This window comes from Apteryx mantelli, chromosome 25, assembly GCF_036417845.1.
Source record: "Apteryx mantelli isolate bAptMan1 chromosome 25, bAptMan1.hap1, whole genome shotgun sequence".
Lineage (NCBI taxonomy): Eukaryota > Metazoa > Chordata > Aves > Apterygiformes > Apterygidae > Apteryx > Apteryx mantelli.
Genome location: NC_090002.1, coordinates 4,578,802 through 4,597,963, shown reverse-complemented (window position 1 = coordinate 4,597,963; position 19,162 = coordinate 4,578,802). Strand labels below are relative to the sequence as shown.

The window sequence follows — 19,162 nt, the reverse complement described above, 5'->3', positions numbered from 1 at the left end:
CGCACAATCCTTTTAACAAAATGCCAAAGTGCCATTTCCTGCACAAACTGATCATTGTTCATGCCCACACAAAACATTTTGACACATTACAAGCTAATTCCCATCACATAAGCAGCAGTGTCCTAAATAAGGGTAATCCACATGTACAACAGAATACAGACAGTATCAGCAGGAAACAGTACACAGGCCTCAAAGCATGAAGCAAGGTCCAGGCACAAGAGCCAAGTCATCACTAAAAGACTATACACTGAAGGCCAATTCAGAAGTCCTCTCTTACACAACACCCTGATACACAAGTTTTAAATGCAGTTATGGTGCTGGCACCAGCAACCATATGGCATTCTTCATGATGTACTTGAAATATGAGATTTCACACTGAAGCCCTAGATACCTGCAAGGCATGAAACAGTCCTTTGCATATTCCTCAAATAGGCCATCACTCAGCAATCTGAATCCATGCGCAGAAATGAAGTTGATCTGACTTGCAATGAATGCAACCGTCTCTTGGTTTGTCTAGCACGTTTGCTTAAGCATCCAGTAAACAGGAAAATAAGTTATTCAACATGACTCAAAACACTTTATACTTGGGCAATATTGACTCTGGAAAACAAACAAGCTGAAGTTTCAGTAAGATTCTCATTTGCTTCCAATGTGCTCAGCTAAGCTGAACAGCAGGAGGCATGAGATGCAACATGCTGATAATAAAGGATTTACCTTAGAGAATGCAACACCATCACAGTTGAGCCTAGCCTTTACATCTTAGACTGTTCTGGCCAGGCTGTCAATAGATATTAATTGCTTTTGTTTCTATGCAACATCTGTATTTTCTGCACAACACCACAGCTGACAAGACAGTTTGTGAGCAGCTGATCTAGGTTATAAAGCCTGAGGATTGTTCCCTATATCTATATTAAACCGGTCAGATAAATTTCAAATCTGATTAAGTGAATTGACCCCAGGACTGCATGAACACAAGCAACATGCTAACTGAACACAAGAGCTTTTCAGCTTTTCATGGCTGGTTCTAGCAAATCAGGCTATTCTGTTAGAACTTCAGACAACAGAACTGGCCTGTTAGTCTCAATTAATAATGATACCCCCATCTAGTAGAACATGTACACCCAGAACTGAGGTTAAAGAATCCCATTTTATTAACTGAAGTCAAATACTGCAGCATTATCTGATTACTGTACATTTCCCCATACAGAAGGAAGTTGAGGCATTTTTCATAAACTCCTGCTAAGCAGGTATGCTCATCTTAATCAACTAACAAGCTTCAAAGTTTGGCCTGAAACACTCAACTATTACATCAGAAAGAATATAAATAAGGTTGAAATAGGACTGGAAGAAATTCTCCAGCTCAAAATCTAGTCTCTTGTAATCAGACTTTGGTATCATATAGTCACAAAGTATTCAAGCATTGTCTCAACACCTTTGGACATTCTACCTCTGCTGGACCTGTGGGAGTTTCCTCAGAATCACCTATCTCAAAAGACAGTAAATTAGAAATAATGTTTTTTGGTTTGTAAATCAGTGAGCCCTGTGTCCCCAAGCCCCACTCAGACCATTGCTGAACAAGGTTTGAGACAGAGGCTGTCCACACCTGAAGATAGCCTCCTGATTAGCCCAAACTTCTGTTAAGTCAGCTTACATGTAAGGTGGGAAGAGAAGGAGGAGGATGTCAACTTGCACCTTTGAACCAATGGACAATGGATCCTGCTGCACAAGAATTAGTTTCAGGGAAGGCTCATGTTTAACCCTGCCAGCTAACCCAAAGATTTTGCTCCAGAATGAGCTTCAGGACAAAGGCTGGTTCCACAGAAAGCTGGCAGACAGAGGCTACATTCATTTTGTGGGAGGACAAGGCATGGCCAGGGCACCAGTGTCAGGCTCCTTATGCTATGGCACACCCTTTCTGGGCATCTTTCCCCTTTTAGCTTACTGCATTCCTAAATTACTAGCCCATGCTAAGCCTAAGTATAGAAGACTAACTTAAGTAGCCTTTGGCTTTAGAGATGTTTCATCTTTCCTCGAAGGTAACACAAGGTCAGTTCCTGTTGCCTCTTGGTGAGACTGTTTAGAACTCTGAAAAAAATTGCTATTAGAGCAGTGTTGCATTAAGCTACAACTTCTAATCTTTCAACAAAAGCTTTACCACAGCTATTTTAATCAAGGATTCTGGGGTCAAGTGCATACTATTTGCTCCTAAGAGCAGCAATGTCTTAAGACAAGAACTGGTCCAATGATAGCATGATTCTCTTTAGCAGTCTCTCAGAAGCAAATTCCATCATTATGCCAGACTTGACTACTTGTAGATAGTTAAAGAATGTACATACAGTGTTTGGACACTAGCAATAGTCTTGATTAAAGAAATTTATTCCAATCTTTTGACATGATTTACACTGTTGCTGAAAAGGCAATAAAACTGCAAAGACCTGCAATTCACTTTTGTATTTAATATTCTTCACCTTCATCTTCTCCATCCATTGAGTCTGTGCCCACTTCTTCATAATCCTTCTCAAGTGCAGCCAAGTCTTCCCGAGCCTCCGAGAATTCTCCCTCCTCCATCCCTTCACCAACATACCAGTGAACAAAGGCACGTTTGGCATACATCAGGTCAAACTTGTGGTCCAGACGAGCCCATGCCTCAGCAATGGCTGTAGTGTTGCTCAGCATGCACACTGCACGCTGGACTTTGGCTAGGTCACCACCAGGAACCACTGTCGGTGGCTGGTAATTGATGCCAACCTACATGAAAAGCAGAAAAGACGATGAGTTTTTGTAGCATTTCACAACAACTAATCAAAAAAATTCAGATGACAGTAGCTGAACAGAACGTTTCACTTCTGAGAAAAAAGTTCTGTACAGGAACATAAGCCTCCATCTCTCAAAATACAGATTAGGTACCTACAGAATATCTTAATGAGAAAATATACTTGATAAGTCCATAAAGACAATGAACAGTCTGTATACAAGATTCACTATGATGCAACTGAGACTTGCCTTAAAACCAGTAGGGCACCAGTCCACAAACTGGATTGTGCGCTTGGTTTTGATAGCAGCAATAGCAGCGTTGACATCCTTGGGGACAACATCTCCACGATATAGCATACAACAGGCCATGTACTTGCCATGGCGAGGGTCACACTTCACCATCTGATTGGATGGCTCAAAGCAAGCATTGGTTATCTCAGACACAGAGAGTTGCTCATGATAGGCTTTCTCTGCTGAAATAATTGGGGAGTATGTTACCAACGGGAAGTGGATACGAGGGTAAGGCACCAAGTTAGTTTGAAATTCAGTAAGATCCACATTTAAGGCACCATCAAATCTGAGGGAAGCAGTAATGGATGAGACTATTTGACCAATGAGACGATTGAGATTGGTGTAGGTAGGGCGTTCAATGTCCAGATTCCTACGGCAAATGTCATAGATGGCCTCATTGTCAACCATAAAGGCGCAGTCAGAATGCTCCAGAGTGGTGTGGGTAGTCAGGATGGAGTTGTATGGCTCAACAACAGCTGTCGAGACCTGTGGTGCAGGGTAGATGGCAAATTCCAATTTTGATTTTTTTCCATAGTCAACTGACAGGCGCTCCATCAGCAGAGAAGTAAAACCTGAGCCAGTGCCTCCCCCAAAACTGTGGAAAATCAGGAAACCCTGCAAGCCAGTGCATTGATCAGACTGAAAAAAAACAGAAATACATTTATTACAGCAATTGCACCTAGACATTCAGAATCCCAGAACAAGCCCATCTCAAACTCATGAAGGAACCAAGTCTAAATTGACATTTTCCTGAAGCTTGGACAGTTGGTATAACATTGAATTTGTTTCATCTATTGTTAATCAAGGAAGTGTCCCATAAAAAACAATCCAAATGTGTATTCTTGGGTATTTTAAGTTCTCCCCTTCTTGGAAAGGGACCTTTCCACTTTAAATACTACCTTAGAGTTGATCTAGCCTCTGTTCTCAAGACAAGACCATGTAACATTGACCCAGCAAAGCAATAATTTTCAAAGTACTGTAGAAAAAATCTGTCCCTTATAATGCAACATTCTCTACCAGCCCTAAAGGTAGCAGATCCCTGTAACATTATACTGTCCAAGAACTGTTGCTGTAGTCCTATAAAAGTTGCAAGCACATTACTGAGTTCAGGGAAATGAGCTGTGAGAATTATGCTGCCACTCTGGTTCTTCTCAGCTGAGGAAACTAGACTGCATTCTCCCCAGAAAGGAGTGCCACATGATGCTCAGCTTGATTCCCAGGACAGACAGGCAGTACAACAGCTAGCTTGCAAAAGGAAACCGGGACAGCATTTCCCAGTTCAGAATACAGACTTATCTGTAAGGCACTTTGCTAAGGCACTGTGTCTCTAATTAAAGCTAGATGTTGAGTATAAAAACAAGTTTTCACTTGCAAAAGGTATATTTTTCAATGACTCATTTAGTATTCCATATTAAAGCACCAGAGGTAAGCCCTGGATCCCTTTTCTGCAATGAGAACACATTGCAGAAAAAGTACTCAGTACAGGACAGCCGCCCTAAAAAGGAACTCTAACCTAAGTTAGACCTTCATAAATTTGCCAGCTGTTCAAAGGACTGTGGAGCCTGAAACATCAACTTACTGAGATTTATTCCCCTTTTTTACCATTGTTACCATAAAATAGAATCTAAGATTATAATAAAAGGAAATGCAAACATAAAAGTCTAAGCCGCAAAAGCAAACACTCCTATTTAAACTTCCTTTCAAGAGCCCCAGCCAGAGATTAATCCTTTTCCAGCAGGAACTATGCAAATCAGAATAATTATGTACACAGACTCAGTCCTGCCTTTACTAAGTTGAACATGAAGCTAAAAAATTTTGCTCGATTCATCAGCATTTTAGGCCATTTGAAAACCATATCTGACAGGAGTAATCCAACCACCCTCAGCTGGCTAAGAGTAAAAACTGATGCAGAATAAGCCCACAGCTTCTCCTAGCATGGAACAAATAGAGCTCAATTTACACGCCTGTATTTGAGAAACTAACTTCCAAATCCTGTAAAACAGGCTATAGTTGTTTGACAGCCTTCAGTGCAGAAAAGTCTTACCAGTTTCCTGATACGCTCTAGGACCAAATCAATTATTTCTTTTCCAACTGTGTAATGACCTCGAGCATAGTTATTTGCAGCATCTTCTTTACCAGATATCAGTTGTTCAGGATGAAAGAGTTGCTTGTATGTCCCATTCCTAACTTCATCTGGGGAGACAAGACAAACATTCCTTTTATAGTAAGTTACTTTCTACATAGACCATGTTTTTCAAACTTCTGAGGATGTCTAGAATAAGGTATCCAAAACCATATCTGGAAATAAAAAGTAGCTTGATTTCTACCTATCAGTGATATATAATACCCACTACAGCTAAATGCTGAATGCCTGAGAAAATTAAATTACTGCTTAAGAACTATGTCCTAGCCTATGCATGTTAGTTTAACTTATTTTATTTTTGTCCTGTCAGAGCAATTTAAAAGCAAGTGTACCAGCAGAATCCCTTTTCCATAGTTTATAGATCTTCACTTAAGGCCAATTCTGCAGATCAGCAGCATCTGAAATATTGCTCTTCCACTATATTTTCCAAGCCCTCCAGGCTGTTGCCTGTTGCTTCTGCAGCAGTGGGCAGTCATTGCCTATATCACTTAATCACTCCCTTTCTCTACTTCTCAATTTCTGCCACGAGTAGAAAAGAATGTTCAGGAGGAATGGGAGATACTCCTTTAGAGAGGGCTGTACAATAAAGCCATGTGAACACACAGAACATGCCCCTAGTCTCCTCAGCTACAGATCTGGAGAAACCTTAGAGTCATGATCGCCCCTAGCTATCAGAAATACATATTTACATCTAAATTTCTGTCCTATCAAAGGGACAAAGACAACTCAGCATGGTCTCTGGTTTAGCTCAAGCCATTCTTGAGCTGTATGGTAATGTAGCACTACATATTTTAATTGAAGTCAGGTGGAAAGCAAAGACAGCTTTATTAACTACAGATGAAGTCGCCTCTCTGTATATATTCTGTTTTTAATCTGAAAGTGAGTCAGCAAGACTTAAAGATAAGCAGAGTAAGAGATTTAAAAATACAGTTACTATTTGAACCAATTTGGGCTGACCAGCTACCACTGCAGTCTGTAATCCAATACTCTGAAATATTTCCAAGACTGCACCAGAACACAATTTGGAGAAGTCAGCATAATTGAAAACACAAATGTTTCTTAGATGCTTTGCATTACAACTCTAAGATATAAAGGAGATCTATGGGTAAAAGGAAAAAAATCATGCAACTACAGCAGCAGGAGGGGGCAACATGAGTCAAAATGGTTCTGAGGAACTAAACTTTCAGACTTATCCTCTAAGTCTTGCACTATGAAAGTACACTGGAAAAAGCTAATATAATCTACAATTGAACCTGTTTCTCTGGATATGCCACCCTTTCATGTTAAGTCTAATTGGAGTAGATTTAAAGACATGGTGAATTCTCAGACATGCAACTGTCCTATCTCCTGGTGAGAAGTCTGATGGTATTTTACACATCCTACATAGGACTAGTGCACATGTAGAACAGACCTGCTGCTTTCACTAAGGGTAGCACCTATCCAGAAGTTTCAAAAATCCCTTAAGTATGCACAATAGGCTTTTCATAAACACAGTGCTAGCCATGCTGCATGCATATGGGAAGAATCATGGTAGCCCAGAAAGAAGCAAAACCAATAATTTTCAAATAAGCAGGGAAGGAGTAAAGAAAGAAGGCAAGTCCTCAGACAGGCACATAATGTAACTGTTGTAACAGAAAGCCCATCTTTCATAGTATTACCAAGCATTTCATAAGACAGGTCTTTTGTCTCCCACACTCTGCTTCCCTCATTAGCAAATGCTGGAACACTACCTTTTACCATTTGTCTCAAGACTCATCAGCTATTACCCCAGAGGCAGGGTGAGAGTTTTGCCACCTGCTCTCTCCCTTGCCTCATTTCTCAGCCTTTTCTGGTTGCTTAGAGCCACCACCTGGCCAGCAGCAGCAGAAGCAACAGCCATGGGGCTCAGGAAAACTGGAGAGTGCCTGGCCCACAGCAGCTACTGGAAGCGATAAAGAGCAGGGCCAGGAGGTGCTTTGGCCATTTCAAAGTTATCAGTCTGACACTCCCACCCTTTACCCACCCAACAGCCTTCCCTCCTGCAGAAGTTTCCTACTATAGTAGGCACACAAAGTATTTTGGAGCATTAAAATGAAAAGAAGTGTCAAGAGACCCAGTTTGGGTATACAGAAATAGCCTAAGCCTAGTCACTGATCTCCCCTTCACAACTCTTTTTATGCATTACAGAAAGAAACACAGCAACTGCACCAGAACAGGCAATGCAGAACTTCTGAGAGCCCAGAATCACTACTTCAGACAAGAAAGCCACAAAACTGGCTCCAACAGAATGACTCTACAGGCACACAGAATGGTGAGAGCAAAGACAAGACTGATGACAAATGGAAAAAGGGCCTTGTGAAATGGGGGGCTCGCATCAGGCTGGGCACATACCTGATGCCATGAATTAGCCAGTGGCAGACGTGGGCTGAACACTATAAAAGCCAGCATTGCCAGAGCTGGGATAAGAGTGGATTGTTTTTCAGAGATCAGGCAATAGGAAGTTGAAATGCAAGAATTCGTACTGTTCAAAACATGGGTATTATACTAGGGAAAAAAGGTAGTCATAATTTAAATCAGGCCCCAAGTCTGTAAAGGTTTGGAGGTCCCTGAATTTAGGATAGCAACTGAAGATTCATTTCCGCAAGTGCCATTCAAGCTACAGAGATAAAGTAGAAGACAGTTTTGGGAAGGCAGAGGAATCATTCCTATGTACAAAGAGAAATCTACTTAATGATACATATTTCTTCTTTTAAAAGGGTTCCTATTGACTGCTGCACATTTTATGCCATCATATTGTTTCAAAAGTTTAAAATTAGTTCCTTGAATAGCAAATACTGGCATATTCAGAAGATGCATTTAATACTATAGGTTGGCAGAAGGCAATGTTTAAGTTCTTTCCAGCTCTAGAGCACACACTATTTGCCAAAATCTCAATGAATGTAAAGTGAAGTATTTGCTGTGTCACTAGGAAGACACCCAAGTTAAATCAAATCTTATAGTATGTTCTACAGTCCCTCATGGGGATCATATTTACCTATTACTGCTGGTTCAAGGTCCACAAACACAGCACGAGGGACATGTTTTCCTGCGCCGGTCTCACTGAAGAAGGTGTTAAAGGAGTCATCACCACCACCGATGGTTTTATCACTTGGCATGGTACCATTGGGCTGGATGCCATGCTCCAGGCAGTAGAGCTCCCAGCAGGCATTGCCAATCTGCACACCAGCTTGACCAACATGGACTGAGATGCACTCACGCTGTGCAGAGGGAAAAAAATTGGATCAGTCAGCAGAAACAGCAGTTTCCTTGTTTAGAAGACATTCAGCACACAACTCTTGAACTCCCATACTGCCAAGCTATTAAAACATTGGCTTCGCTGTCTTAGCATTTGGCACGAAATCTGACAGAACACAAATGCTTCTTTCAGCCATCATCTACCTCCACCTAGAAAGACCTTTTTGGACACTGTCATTCTTACAAGCTCATTTCTCCTTGTTGTTCACATCTTCCAGACAGCAAGAGTTTGATCAGCCCTCCCAAACCCTTCAGTAGGCTTCTCTCTTCACAAACACTGAGTAAAAGTGATGACTGCACCTGTCACTGGCCTAGGTGGCCAGAAGACACCCCTAACATTCCAATTCCAGGAGCCACTAGAGGGAGCAAAACCTTTTGCAACACCAGGGCTGTTTTTAATATATGTAAAGCCAGAAAAAACAGCTTTTCTGATCATTTTAGGGAACTTGGGCATTCTCCATGAGTCTTTGCCTAACCAAACCCTCAGTAGCACTTCACAAATATGGAACAAATGCATTGTTGTATGCCAAATACTAAATGCCTTAACACCGAACAAAACTACCTCACTAAACAGCCAACTAAGCTGCACAAAAAATAGTTCATGTCAGCAGAAGAATCAATTCATACCAATTTATGGATCCCTGAGTCTCCTTTGATGTCTGGAGCACAACCCTAGCTTCCTTAATATTTCAACATAGGGTTTTGAATATAAGAAGCCAAACCACAGCTCTACTAACCATCTCCAAACTTTAGGTCTATCTGCAGAATTTTATATTTAATTTGTTTCTCATTTTGAGTGACAGAGTTGAACACTCTAGAAGAGCAAGTATATAATGGTTTTGAATAATAGTCATGAATTTAACTATGTTCAGACCCTAACATTTGGGTAGTACAATTAATTTGCCCCTCTAGAATTCCAGATTAAGGGGAGTCTGAAACAGCCTAGTCCACATCAATAGTCAATGCAGGGGAGCAGGAGCACATAATTCTTCCTATTTCTTTGGGAACTTCAAGAAATTCAAATCAACATTTGCTAAAAAACACTGCCTGTTCTCAACCACAGTACTGTATAGCTGAGACCAGTTGTTTCTCAGCTCCCCATCCATCTTAGCAATGTTTTCAAATATCAAGGGTTTCCAGAACAGCAATCCATATCCTCTCTGCAACCAGCTTTACCACTGTCTTCCCTCCCTCAAAGCTGCTGCCACCCTACTCCTCTCCAAGGCCATTACTTCTTCCCACTCCAGACCCAAAGGACTGGGCTTGGCAGGGTACTGGAGTGGTACTGAACAGCCAACCTAGACACTGTAGAAAGAGCAACAGGAAAAGCTTCAGTATACAGCCCAATAAGGCCGTACTGCTCCAGAGAAGCTAGGCCATGGCAATGAACCAGGCCACAATCATTTTCAGGAGAGCAGAGGGACAGCCTGTAACTCTTCTTTCTCCAGTGAAGAGAAAATAGGTACAGATATTAACCTCACCACTTCAATCTGGAGTCTGCACCGAAGCAAGATGAGCTTCATTTGTGAAGCTCCTCAGCAGCAGAGGAAGACCACTAGAAGGAAGTATGTGGGGACTAACATTCCCAAACAAGGTAGAAGCATGGAATTTGTCAGAATACATGCAACTTTCCAGCATCAAAAAGGCTAATGCCTCTTCAAGAAGCTACCCAAAATAATGGCAATCATTCATGTTCCAAAGAAAAACTTAAGGCTTGGAAAATACAATTTGCTCAACACAGCAGGTGAAAGACAGCAGAGCCCAGGTCCTACAGATGCCATGTTAAAAACGTACATATTTAGTATGACAACATGCAAAGTCCCACATTGGGACAAAAATCACTCCATGCATCAGTACAAACTAAAAAGCCATTTACAGTGAAGCAGCTCCACTGAAAAAAAATGGGGGTTACAACAGAAGCCAGCTTGAATGAACCAACAGTGCATTCTCATTGTGAATAAGGCAAACAATCTACTGGGCTACATGAGGAAACAAATGGCCAGCATAAAGGGAATTTACCCTCTGCGCTGCACAGACAGAGCTGTGCCTGAAGCAGGATGCCTGGAGAGTTTAAGGGACCTAGAGCATGACCCACAAGGACAAATTGGAGGGAGGCTAGGCTTACCTAGGCTGGCAAAGAGTAGGTAAGGGGCTGTCTAACAGTACTCTACAGCCACTAAAAGGGCAGTTGCAAAAGGCAGAGCCAAACACTTCTCAGCTGAAGCAGATCAGATAACAGAGGGAGACAACCACAAAGAGGCTTGGGAGGTTCAGGGTGGACATTAGGAAGAACTTCCCCAGCATGGTGGGGCAGCCCTGGAACAGGTCACCAGAGAGGTGGAAAGAGATCTCCATCTTTGGAGGTTTTCCAAGACTTGGCTAGACAAAGCCACAGGCAACCTGACCTAGTGCTAGCTGTAGCCCTGCTTTCAGAGGTCTCTTCCAACTGCTTTCCTGCAATTCTACAAAGTACTTTTAAGTAGCATGTAACTCTTTAGAGAAAGATGAATTAGACATTCTAATATCTAATAGGCTCTATTTTGCACTGTAAACCTCTTCGCTGCAAGTTAAGCTTGGCAAAGTACCTGGAATACTGAAGAACAAAACAAGATCTGAGCCTTCAAATTATAATCTCAAAGTCCTAGGGCCAGGCAACAAACAACTGTCCCACTCAGAGCTCTGGGCCCTTAAATATTTCCAAGTGGGGGTTTCCTAGTAGAGAAGGTTCAAACATACATTACACCCAGTACTGCTAAGTGGTGTACTCAAACTGCAAGTCAGGACCAAAGGAATCCTAAAGTAATCAAAATACTAAATGTCTCCCCCCCCCCCCCCCCAACTTACAATATTTTGAAGCACAGAATCAGTTTATGTAAGGGAAAGCCAAGCTCTTTACTTTCACAAGAATGATTGTAGTGGCTTAGACTAAGTTCCAGGAAGTTGAACACCACACAATAAACAGGAATGTGGTTTTCCGGGGATGACACTCATCCCTTGCCATTGGTAAGCTCACCAATGATGTGGGAAACAGCATCATATGCGGTAGCTGGGGGACTGCATCCATGCTTTGACCTGGCTTAATTTAAAAATGTGACCATAAACAGCTCCCCACTGAAGAGTAAGAACAAGGCAGGCACATTAGTATTTCCCTCCAATATCCTCATAACCTGTTTTCAGCACAGACAAGTGTTTTCTATGAATTCAGTAATCCCACAGAAACAGCATGCCACATTTTAATTCTATGGAAGCTTCTGACAGACAGAACCTCTTCTGACAGAGGTCTACAAGAGCAAACACCCACCACAGCACCTTGTGCACATTCTGAAGTCATCTTTAAAGGCTTCACTTGACGCTCCCACATTTTTTGTTCTGGAGGACTGAACTGTTGATCTCTGCATCTCATTTATGATGTTGCAGCCCTTTCAGTTATCCCTTCAATGTCCTAACTTACAAGGTCATTCCACTCCTGCAGCTTTATTACCTTCTCAGTCTAACATAGTCCTTCAGGAAATCTCCACAGTCAGCCCATTTCCTGGCTGCCCTAAACCACTTCATACCAACACCATCACCTGACTGCACCACTGGGGCTACCACCATGGAAAAAAAAGTAACTCACACGGCTCCAGAAAAAACTCAGCGCGAGTGTCCTCTGCCACCCGCGTTTTCCACGCGGCGCTCACGCTGCTGAAGCGCCCAGGAGGCGCCGCCCCCGTTTTCCTCTTTAACGGCCCCAGGAGCTGATCCCCTCCCAGGGCAGGAAGGGGCGCCGGGCTCCCGGCCAGGCTGGGCCGGGACACGTTCCGCTCCCGGGGCGTCCCCCAGCCCAGCGGGGCCGGGCCAGGGCCGCAGAGGAGCGGGGCCGCCCCCCAGGCTGCGGACCTGCAGCACCACCGCGCTCGGCGGCGGCGGCAGCGCCAGACCGGCAGCGCCCCACGGGCGGAAAGAGCCGGCCCGCCGCGGGCCGCCATGTTCTCGGAGGCGCCCGCCACCATTTTGGGACGAGGCCGCGCAGCGGCTTCGCGCAGGGCGGCTCGGCCCCGCCGCCCCGGGGCCCGGCCCCAGGACCCGCCGGCTGCCTCCCTCCGGCGGGCACAACGGGCCGGGGCGGGCCCGCGTCTCCGCCGCGCGCGGGCGGGGCCGCCCCGCCTCTCCCCCCTCGCGCCGCCTCAGTGCGCGGAGCAGCGCCCGGTGACGACCCTTCCCCCCCACACACCCCCGTCTCGCGCCGGCAGCCCCGCTCACCATGGCTCGGGCCGGCGGGCGGGAACTCTGGCAGCAGCAGACGCGCAACGAGTCTGGGCAGCACCGCGAAAGCGGCCGCCCTTCCCGGGCCCACCTTATATAGGGAGGACCCGGGGCGGCTCGCTCCCCGCGCCTTGCTCATTGGCTGCGCCTTGCCAGGCGGCGACACCCCCTCACGGCGCCATTGGGTATCTGCGCGCGGAGGCCTCCCGCTCTCCCAATCGGCGCCGGCGGCGGCCGCGTGGAATGCTCCCGGCCGCGCGCCATTGGGCCGCCGATATGAATTTCAACCTCGTGCGCTGCCTATTGGCTTATTCGTAACCAAGGGGCGGGTCAGGGGTGGGGCTTAGCCTTCCCGCCAACGGAGGTCAGCGCCCATTTTCTCTCTTCAGGCGCTTGTCAGGGCTTGTTGTGGGGTCGCTCGTCGCGCGGGCCCGGGGCCTCGCTCTCCCCGGCGGACAGGGGGAGCGGAGGAGCCGGGAAAGCGGCTTTGCCCAGGCGGGGCCGCTCGGGCAGTTGAAACCCGGCTAAGCGGAGTCCCGGGTGTGGAGCAGCTGCCCTGGGACGGAGCCTCGGGGAGCGCGGCCGTGCCGCGAGGCTCCTCCGCCTTCGTTGAGGGGTTCCCGGGCGTTAGCGAGACCGTCCTCCGCCCAGCTGTGTAAATAGGAGCCCCGTGAAAGCGGCCAGCGAAGAGGCCAAGCCGGGGTGAGGCAAAGGGGTTCGCGCTTGGCTCGCAGCGTGGACACCCGAAAGCCCCTATCCCTGCAGGCACACCCTCTGGTAGTGCTCATCTCTGAAGCTGGGCAAATCTTTATATCCACCCCCGAGAAGAGATAAGGCAGCTCAGTCACCAGGTAAAGCGGTGCCTGAACCAACAAGAAGCAGTCGTCACACAATGAAGAAGACTTAAATCCAAACGACCAGCTCTGCAAAGTCATGTAGATCCTACTGAAATCAGTACATTTGGTGTTTAAATGCCCCAATTTAATCTGGGTATTTAGACAGGAAGAGTAAAAAGCCTGTGATGTGTCTTAATGTTTATATTAAACAAAAACCAATGACATTGCCAAACTTCTTGTGTGAAAAGTGGTTGCTGTACTATCTATATGTTAAGCCTGGTGACTGGTGCACCATCCTTTCAGGGGAAGCACAGGCAGCCCTTTCAGGAAATTGCTTCTCCCCCTGCTGAGCTAAGCTGTTGAGGGCAGGATACAGATTTGAAAAGATTTTTTAAATAATAACAAAACAGTGCTTTGTGTTTTCCTCTTCCTGTGCAGGTCACTATTCCTGTGAGCAGTCTGAACAAAAGCAATACAATGGATGTGTAAAATTTGAAGGGAGTGTGATGCCTTTATGTCAGCCTGGGTCTATAGACAGCTGGAACAAGCAATGGGAAGTGATGAACCCCCTCACTCCTACTAATCTCAAGGGCATGATAACTAAAGCCTAATAAGGGTGCTACTATTGCCATTTCTGATGTCATTGTGATCGTTTCAACACAGGGTGTGGAAATGAAACCTGCGTGGGTGCAAACTCAGAATTACTGAAAGGAAGGAAAGGCAAAACACCTCCAGAAAGCAAGGATCAGAGGACGGAGAGATAGAGGGAAGGGAAAAAGCCAGAAATTATATATTTGGTATGTATATCTATATATACCATATGATACATGGTATAGATATATTTGGTAATGATGCTTGATGTAATGAGTGAGTGAAAAATGAGCTGTAAGAGTCAAACAGACTCTGCAGGAGAGTTAAATAGAGAATTTGGCTGTCTCCACAGAGTGAGTTTGACTCGGGCTTGAGGGCTGGTTGGGAATGATAACACATGGAGCACATGCATGTTGCTTCAGCAGGCTCCAGTTCCTCCTGCCGCTAGTTCAATAAGCATACTATGACTATGAAACAAAAATCTTTTTTGAACCAGTAGGTGGGTGGCTAGGCCAGCTGACATCAGGGTAATACATATAGCTTTGCAATTAATAATTTTTAAAACAAGTAGTCTCCACTTTTATGTAACCTAATCCTCAACAAGCACAAACTATTTGTTTAGTGTAATAAAGTGCGTGTGTATTTGAAGAATCCAATCAATGTCAAACTTCTAATAAGCCTCTGTTCCAGCTGATCTTTTGTATTATGCTTCAGTCAACTCTGAGGCCTGGAAGGACTTATCTTTCTGATTTTACTTTCTTTGTTTTGTTTTGTTTTAAACTATTTGCTTAGCTTAACTTCATTGAGATGTGATCTTGCCTGGAAAGTGCATTTAGCTCAGACAGTCATCCTTAGTAAAGCTGTTTGGTAAGGAGGAACAAAACAGTTCTAGCTATTTGAGACATGCAAACCCAAAATCTGCAGTCTGGTGTTCAGACTCTTAATAGGAGGGCTCACAACACCTGAAGTGAAAGGACATCTTTTTGATACTGCCCTTCCTCTCAATGCCTTCATAGCATCCCATGAGCAGTTATAGCAATTGCTAAATATATCTATATATCTCTATATAGAAAAGCTATATATATATATATATATAAATATATATAAATATATATATATATATCGATACATGAAATAGCTATGGTATTCTAATTTCTTTTGTCCATTTTGAAAAAAAGCAGTCAAATGTTCTCCGTTTTTTCTCCTCCTACCATCTGTTGTGCTTTATTCTGTCAGAAACAAAAATGTCAGCACCACTTGACCAGTCACATCTTTGCAAATCCAGCTTTGGGGATCATCATCCTGCAGGGTAAAACAAATAGGTCAAACTGGATTTCATTACTGCCACATATCGTAATCGTACTGCAAACATTTCAGTGTTGTCTCCCCCCCCCCCAGCCTCGCATTCCAGGCATCAGGTGAATCTGTGAGAATTTCTTGCTTTCATTCAAAAAATGTATTTGGTTCTGGCCTTCCAAATTACAAAGAAAATCTTCAACCTATCAGCAAAGTTTGGCCTAAGCTCAAAAAACACATGGAAAATAAGTGCCCATAATGTTTTTTTTAATCGCATGATTTTTAAGCAGGTCTTAGGAGTTTGAGAGACTTGATTCATGCTTTTAAAATACTCTGACCTGAAATAACACTCTCAATACTGTAACTGTCCTTTTCACTCTCAGCCAATGCAGTTCAGTGGTGGGTCGGATCCTGAACTGTCACTGGTACAGAATCACACTGTAGTATTGCACACTCCTTTAAGAATGTTAGAGGGCCATAAGACTGAAAGGTTTAGATGCCTTGCAAAAGCAGACTATGGAGATTGTATCATTTTTGCGGGTGCAGTGAGTACTGTCCTCAGCTTAGTTGTTAACAAGTAAAATTGGAGAATCAGGCCTGGCTAGGTTATTTATAGTATGCCCTGGTCCAGCTTAAACTGAAGGTTTCACATACTACTACTATACTAACTACCTGGTGGGATTTATTGTAACAGCTACGGAGAAGTGGATTTTTGATATGTAGCTCAGCTCTGAAAAGTGGTGTTATCCCTGCTAATCTGGATTTACCAGGACTGCTCCAGCTGCATGGCATATTTGTCAGACTTTAGTGAGAAAATCAAGTTTTGGTGCTATTTTGACAAATTGCATACAACCACTTGGGTAGCAGAAATCTGGTTGTACTGTACCACCTGCAATAAAGCTTCAGTCGCTGGGCCTCACTGGGCTTCTCCCATGGCATTAAGGAGGCATGAAGACAACAGGGCCACACAGTTGTCCCTTCAGGCGTACCTTTCCCATCGTTGATGCACTGACTAGAAAGAGCCCAATCCGGTGTTGCTGGATACCTGGAAAAACATTTCTTGTGGACTGAAATGTATTTGATTTAGACTGGCTAAACATTAGCCTAAAGTCCAAGAGGCCACCAAATATCCAGGATTTCTTGAACATGTTCTCTTTTCCTGTTGGAGATTGTTTCTGCATGCAGTATGAGATTTTTTTTTTACATTTGTCCAGGATTTTTCACTGTCTAATAATGCTATCAAGGCCCACAGAGTGCGTGACTTCGTCTGCGTACCATGTGTTCAGTAAATATGATACTTTCAGAAAACACTGGACTTGCTGTGCATTTATGATAGCCTCCGTAGCTGCACAGTGGGTCTGGGGCTTCTTGAGGGTTTTGGATGAACCCACCTTGAATGCAAAATTATGCAGCTCTTTCTGTTCTTTCTTGGAAGCATTGGACAAATAATGCGTGCACATTCATTTCTGTCAGTGTAATCCTTTATGAATACATGATAGCCTTAGCTGGTAGCCTTATCTGTCTGCTACCTGTCAGTGCTGGGTTTGAGATGACCTAGGGTTTCTGTGCACCGTTTTCTAGCACTCAGATTGATGACAACGAGGTGCCACATATATTTCTATGAGGTTTAGGCTCCTCCTCGTTCCCAGTTCGCAGAAACTTGGTGTGAGGATTGATGAGTGCATGGGTGTAGCTAGCATAAAATGTTCAGATCTCATTGCTGTGGGGAAAATGCTTTACCAAGGCTTCATCTCTTCACTAATCAGATTCATCTCCTCCTACCCCACAGGAGATCCATTCAGTTTCAGATAATCCATCCTAAATCTTGTGTTCTCTCTCTCTCTCTCTCCCCCCCCCCCCCATGGCTCCTTTATGAAGCCCAGAAGCCAAATACAGATAAAATTTTTACATAGCAACAGGACAGACACAGGGTGGGACTAGATGACAACTCTGCATGTTCCTGAGCAGCACAGATTTTCCGATTCTGGTTTCAGTTGTACCCATGGCCACCTGGGTTACACTGTGAGACATTTCAGCCGTATGGTAGGCCAGGATTGGGAGGGGACCGAATCAGTTTGAGGGCCTTGCTCCTCACTGATGGTTTTTGGTCTGTGCCTTGGAATGGCTCTTACAGTCTCTAATACAATTGATTTCATTAATAACTTTAAATTCTAGATCTGAGATTTGGAGCTGACCTTGGATGTTGACTGGGAGCCTGCTCAGGGACATGGTGTGCTCACAGCAGCTTAGAAGCAGGTGGTAGCATGGTCCAGCAGCCAGTTCTTTACCTTCAGATACAGCAAATTGCATAACCCAGGCTAGAGGCGATGGATCCGGTCACTCCTGTCACCTTTCCCTCATTGCAGCAGGGCATGGTTGTGGCTGACTGCAGCCTCTACGGCCACCTGCCCATGGCTCCCTGTGTTGTTTGCTGCCTGAACTCTTCTCTCTTTCTCAGCTCCCAGACACTAGTCTTACCTTGAAAAACCTCATTCTTGGCTTTCATTCTTTCTTCATCACTTTTCCCAAAATGAGCCCCCAGATTTTCGCTTGGTCAGGTGAGATTAAACAGCACAAGGGAAAAACGTGCTTGGGGTAGGGAACAGGACTGAACCTCACAGCAGAGAAGATGTAACATAGTTAATCATTGATAAATGTGGCCCCTTCCCTTCTGGGCAGAGAGCCAGCTGGGAGGTTATTGATTTGTTAGCAGGCTGGCAGGGCTCTCTGCTGAGAGCGGATGGCGTGTTACCCTGGAAAGCAGATTGATTGCCTCTACACGTGCACAACAAGGGGGTTGTGGTGAGCAACGGCCCACGTCTGCGCTGATCCTGGCTGTGTCTGTCAGGGTGACGCAGGAGCAGTTAGCGCTAGGCTGCATGTTTGTGCCGTTGTCCTGGCAGAGGACTCCTCTTCGCATTGTTGATGCCTCTTGGCTGTTTTGCTGGTCTAGCAGAGAGCAAGAGGTTGTTTTTTTTCCTCACAGATGCGTCATTTTTAACCCTGGAGTAACTAAAGATGCATGAGAAACTTGCCTTTTACTGTGAGCTAAACCAGCTAAGGTCAATCTAATAATCTTTATGATAACAACATAAATATAAGAAGAGTCATACTGGATCTGATGTAGGCCTGTCTAGCCCAGTGTTATGTCTCCTATGGTGGCCCATAACAAATGCCTTGGGAAGATTATAAAAGAGGGCGAGTGTGCAGTGTCCTACCCCAGAATGCCCTCCCAGCCTTCAGAGATCTGTGGCTCAGAGAATTCCTGAACCAGTAGACTGTGTCTTCTCCTCCCGAAGTGTCATTTGGCTAAGGTGTTTTTGCTTGCTTGTTTTTCCTGCCCCTTTCTCCACAAATAGCAGAATGCCTGTGCCTACATCCATGAAGGTAATACAGAGAATTTTCTTGGATGTCAAGGTGCTTGTGCTGTTACAGGATCAGATATTATTAGGATTGGCAAGGAATTCCTTCCCAAATCATACCAACAGGGACCTTAATGTGTTTTGATTTCATTTTAATCTTCCTTTGCAGCACTGGGTGCAGTCCACTTCTTGGGATCATCTAATCTGGGAATCTCTGTCTAATCATACTCCTCTAGGAAAAGGGCCTGACACCCTGCCAGGGGCAGTTTGCTATGGAGTTTTATGGGCCCTCCTATTGCACAGGCCCGACCTTTGGCTGCTACAAAATACCTCTCAGCTCTGCAGATGCCAGACGGGGACAAGGTTCCTGA

At 44.6% G+C, this 19,162-nt stretch overlaps 1 protein-coding gene and 1 long non-coding RNA gene across 2 annotated transcripts; both read right to left on the bottom strand.

Moving 5' to 3' along the window:
• Positions 1 to 2,355: 2,355 nt before the first annotated feature.
• LOC106500247 (tubulin alpha-1C chain) lies at positions 2,356 to 12,785 on the bottom strand. Its single transcript, XM_067310521.1, has 5 exons — positions 12,704 to 12,785; positions 8,202 to 8,424; positions 5,090 to 5,238; positions 3,004 to 3,684; positions 2,356 to 2,748 (listed from the first exon to the last, which is right to left on the bottom strand). Exons 1-5 carry the CDS (start codon positions 12,704 to 12,706, stop codon positions 2,455 to 2,457), a joined length of 1,350 nt encoding a protein of 449 aa, XP_067166622.1. The 5' UTR covers positions 12,707 to 12,785; the 3' UTR covers positions 2,356 to 2,454.
• A 2,555-nt stretch (positions 12,786 to 15,340) lies between these two features.
• Positions 15,341 to 18,019, bottom strand: LOC106500246 (uncharacterized). The gene is made up of 3 exons (XR_001295360.2): positions 17,908 to 18,019; positions 16,419 to 16,474; positions 15,341 to 15,435 (listed from the first exon to the last, which is right to left on the bottom strand). It is a non-coding gene; the product is annotated as an uncharacterized lncRNA (long non-coding RNA).
• Between the last annotated feature and the right edge of the window lie 1,143 nt (positions 18,020 to 19,162).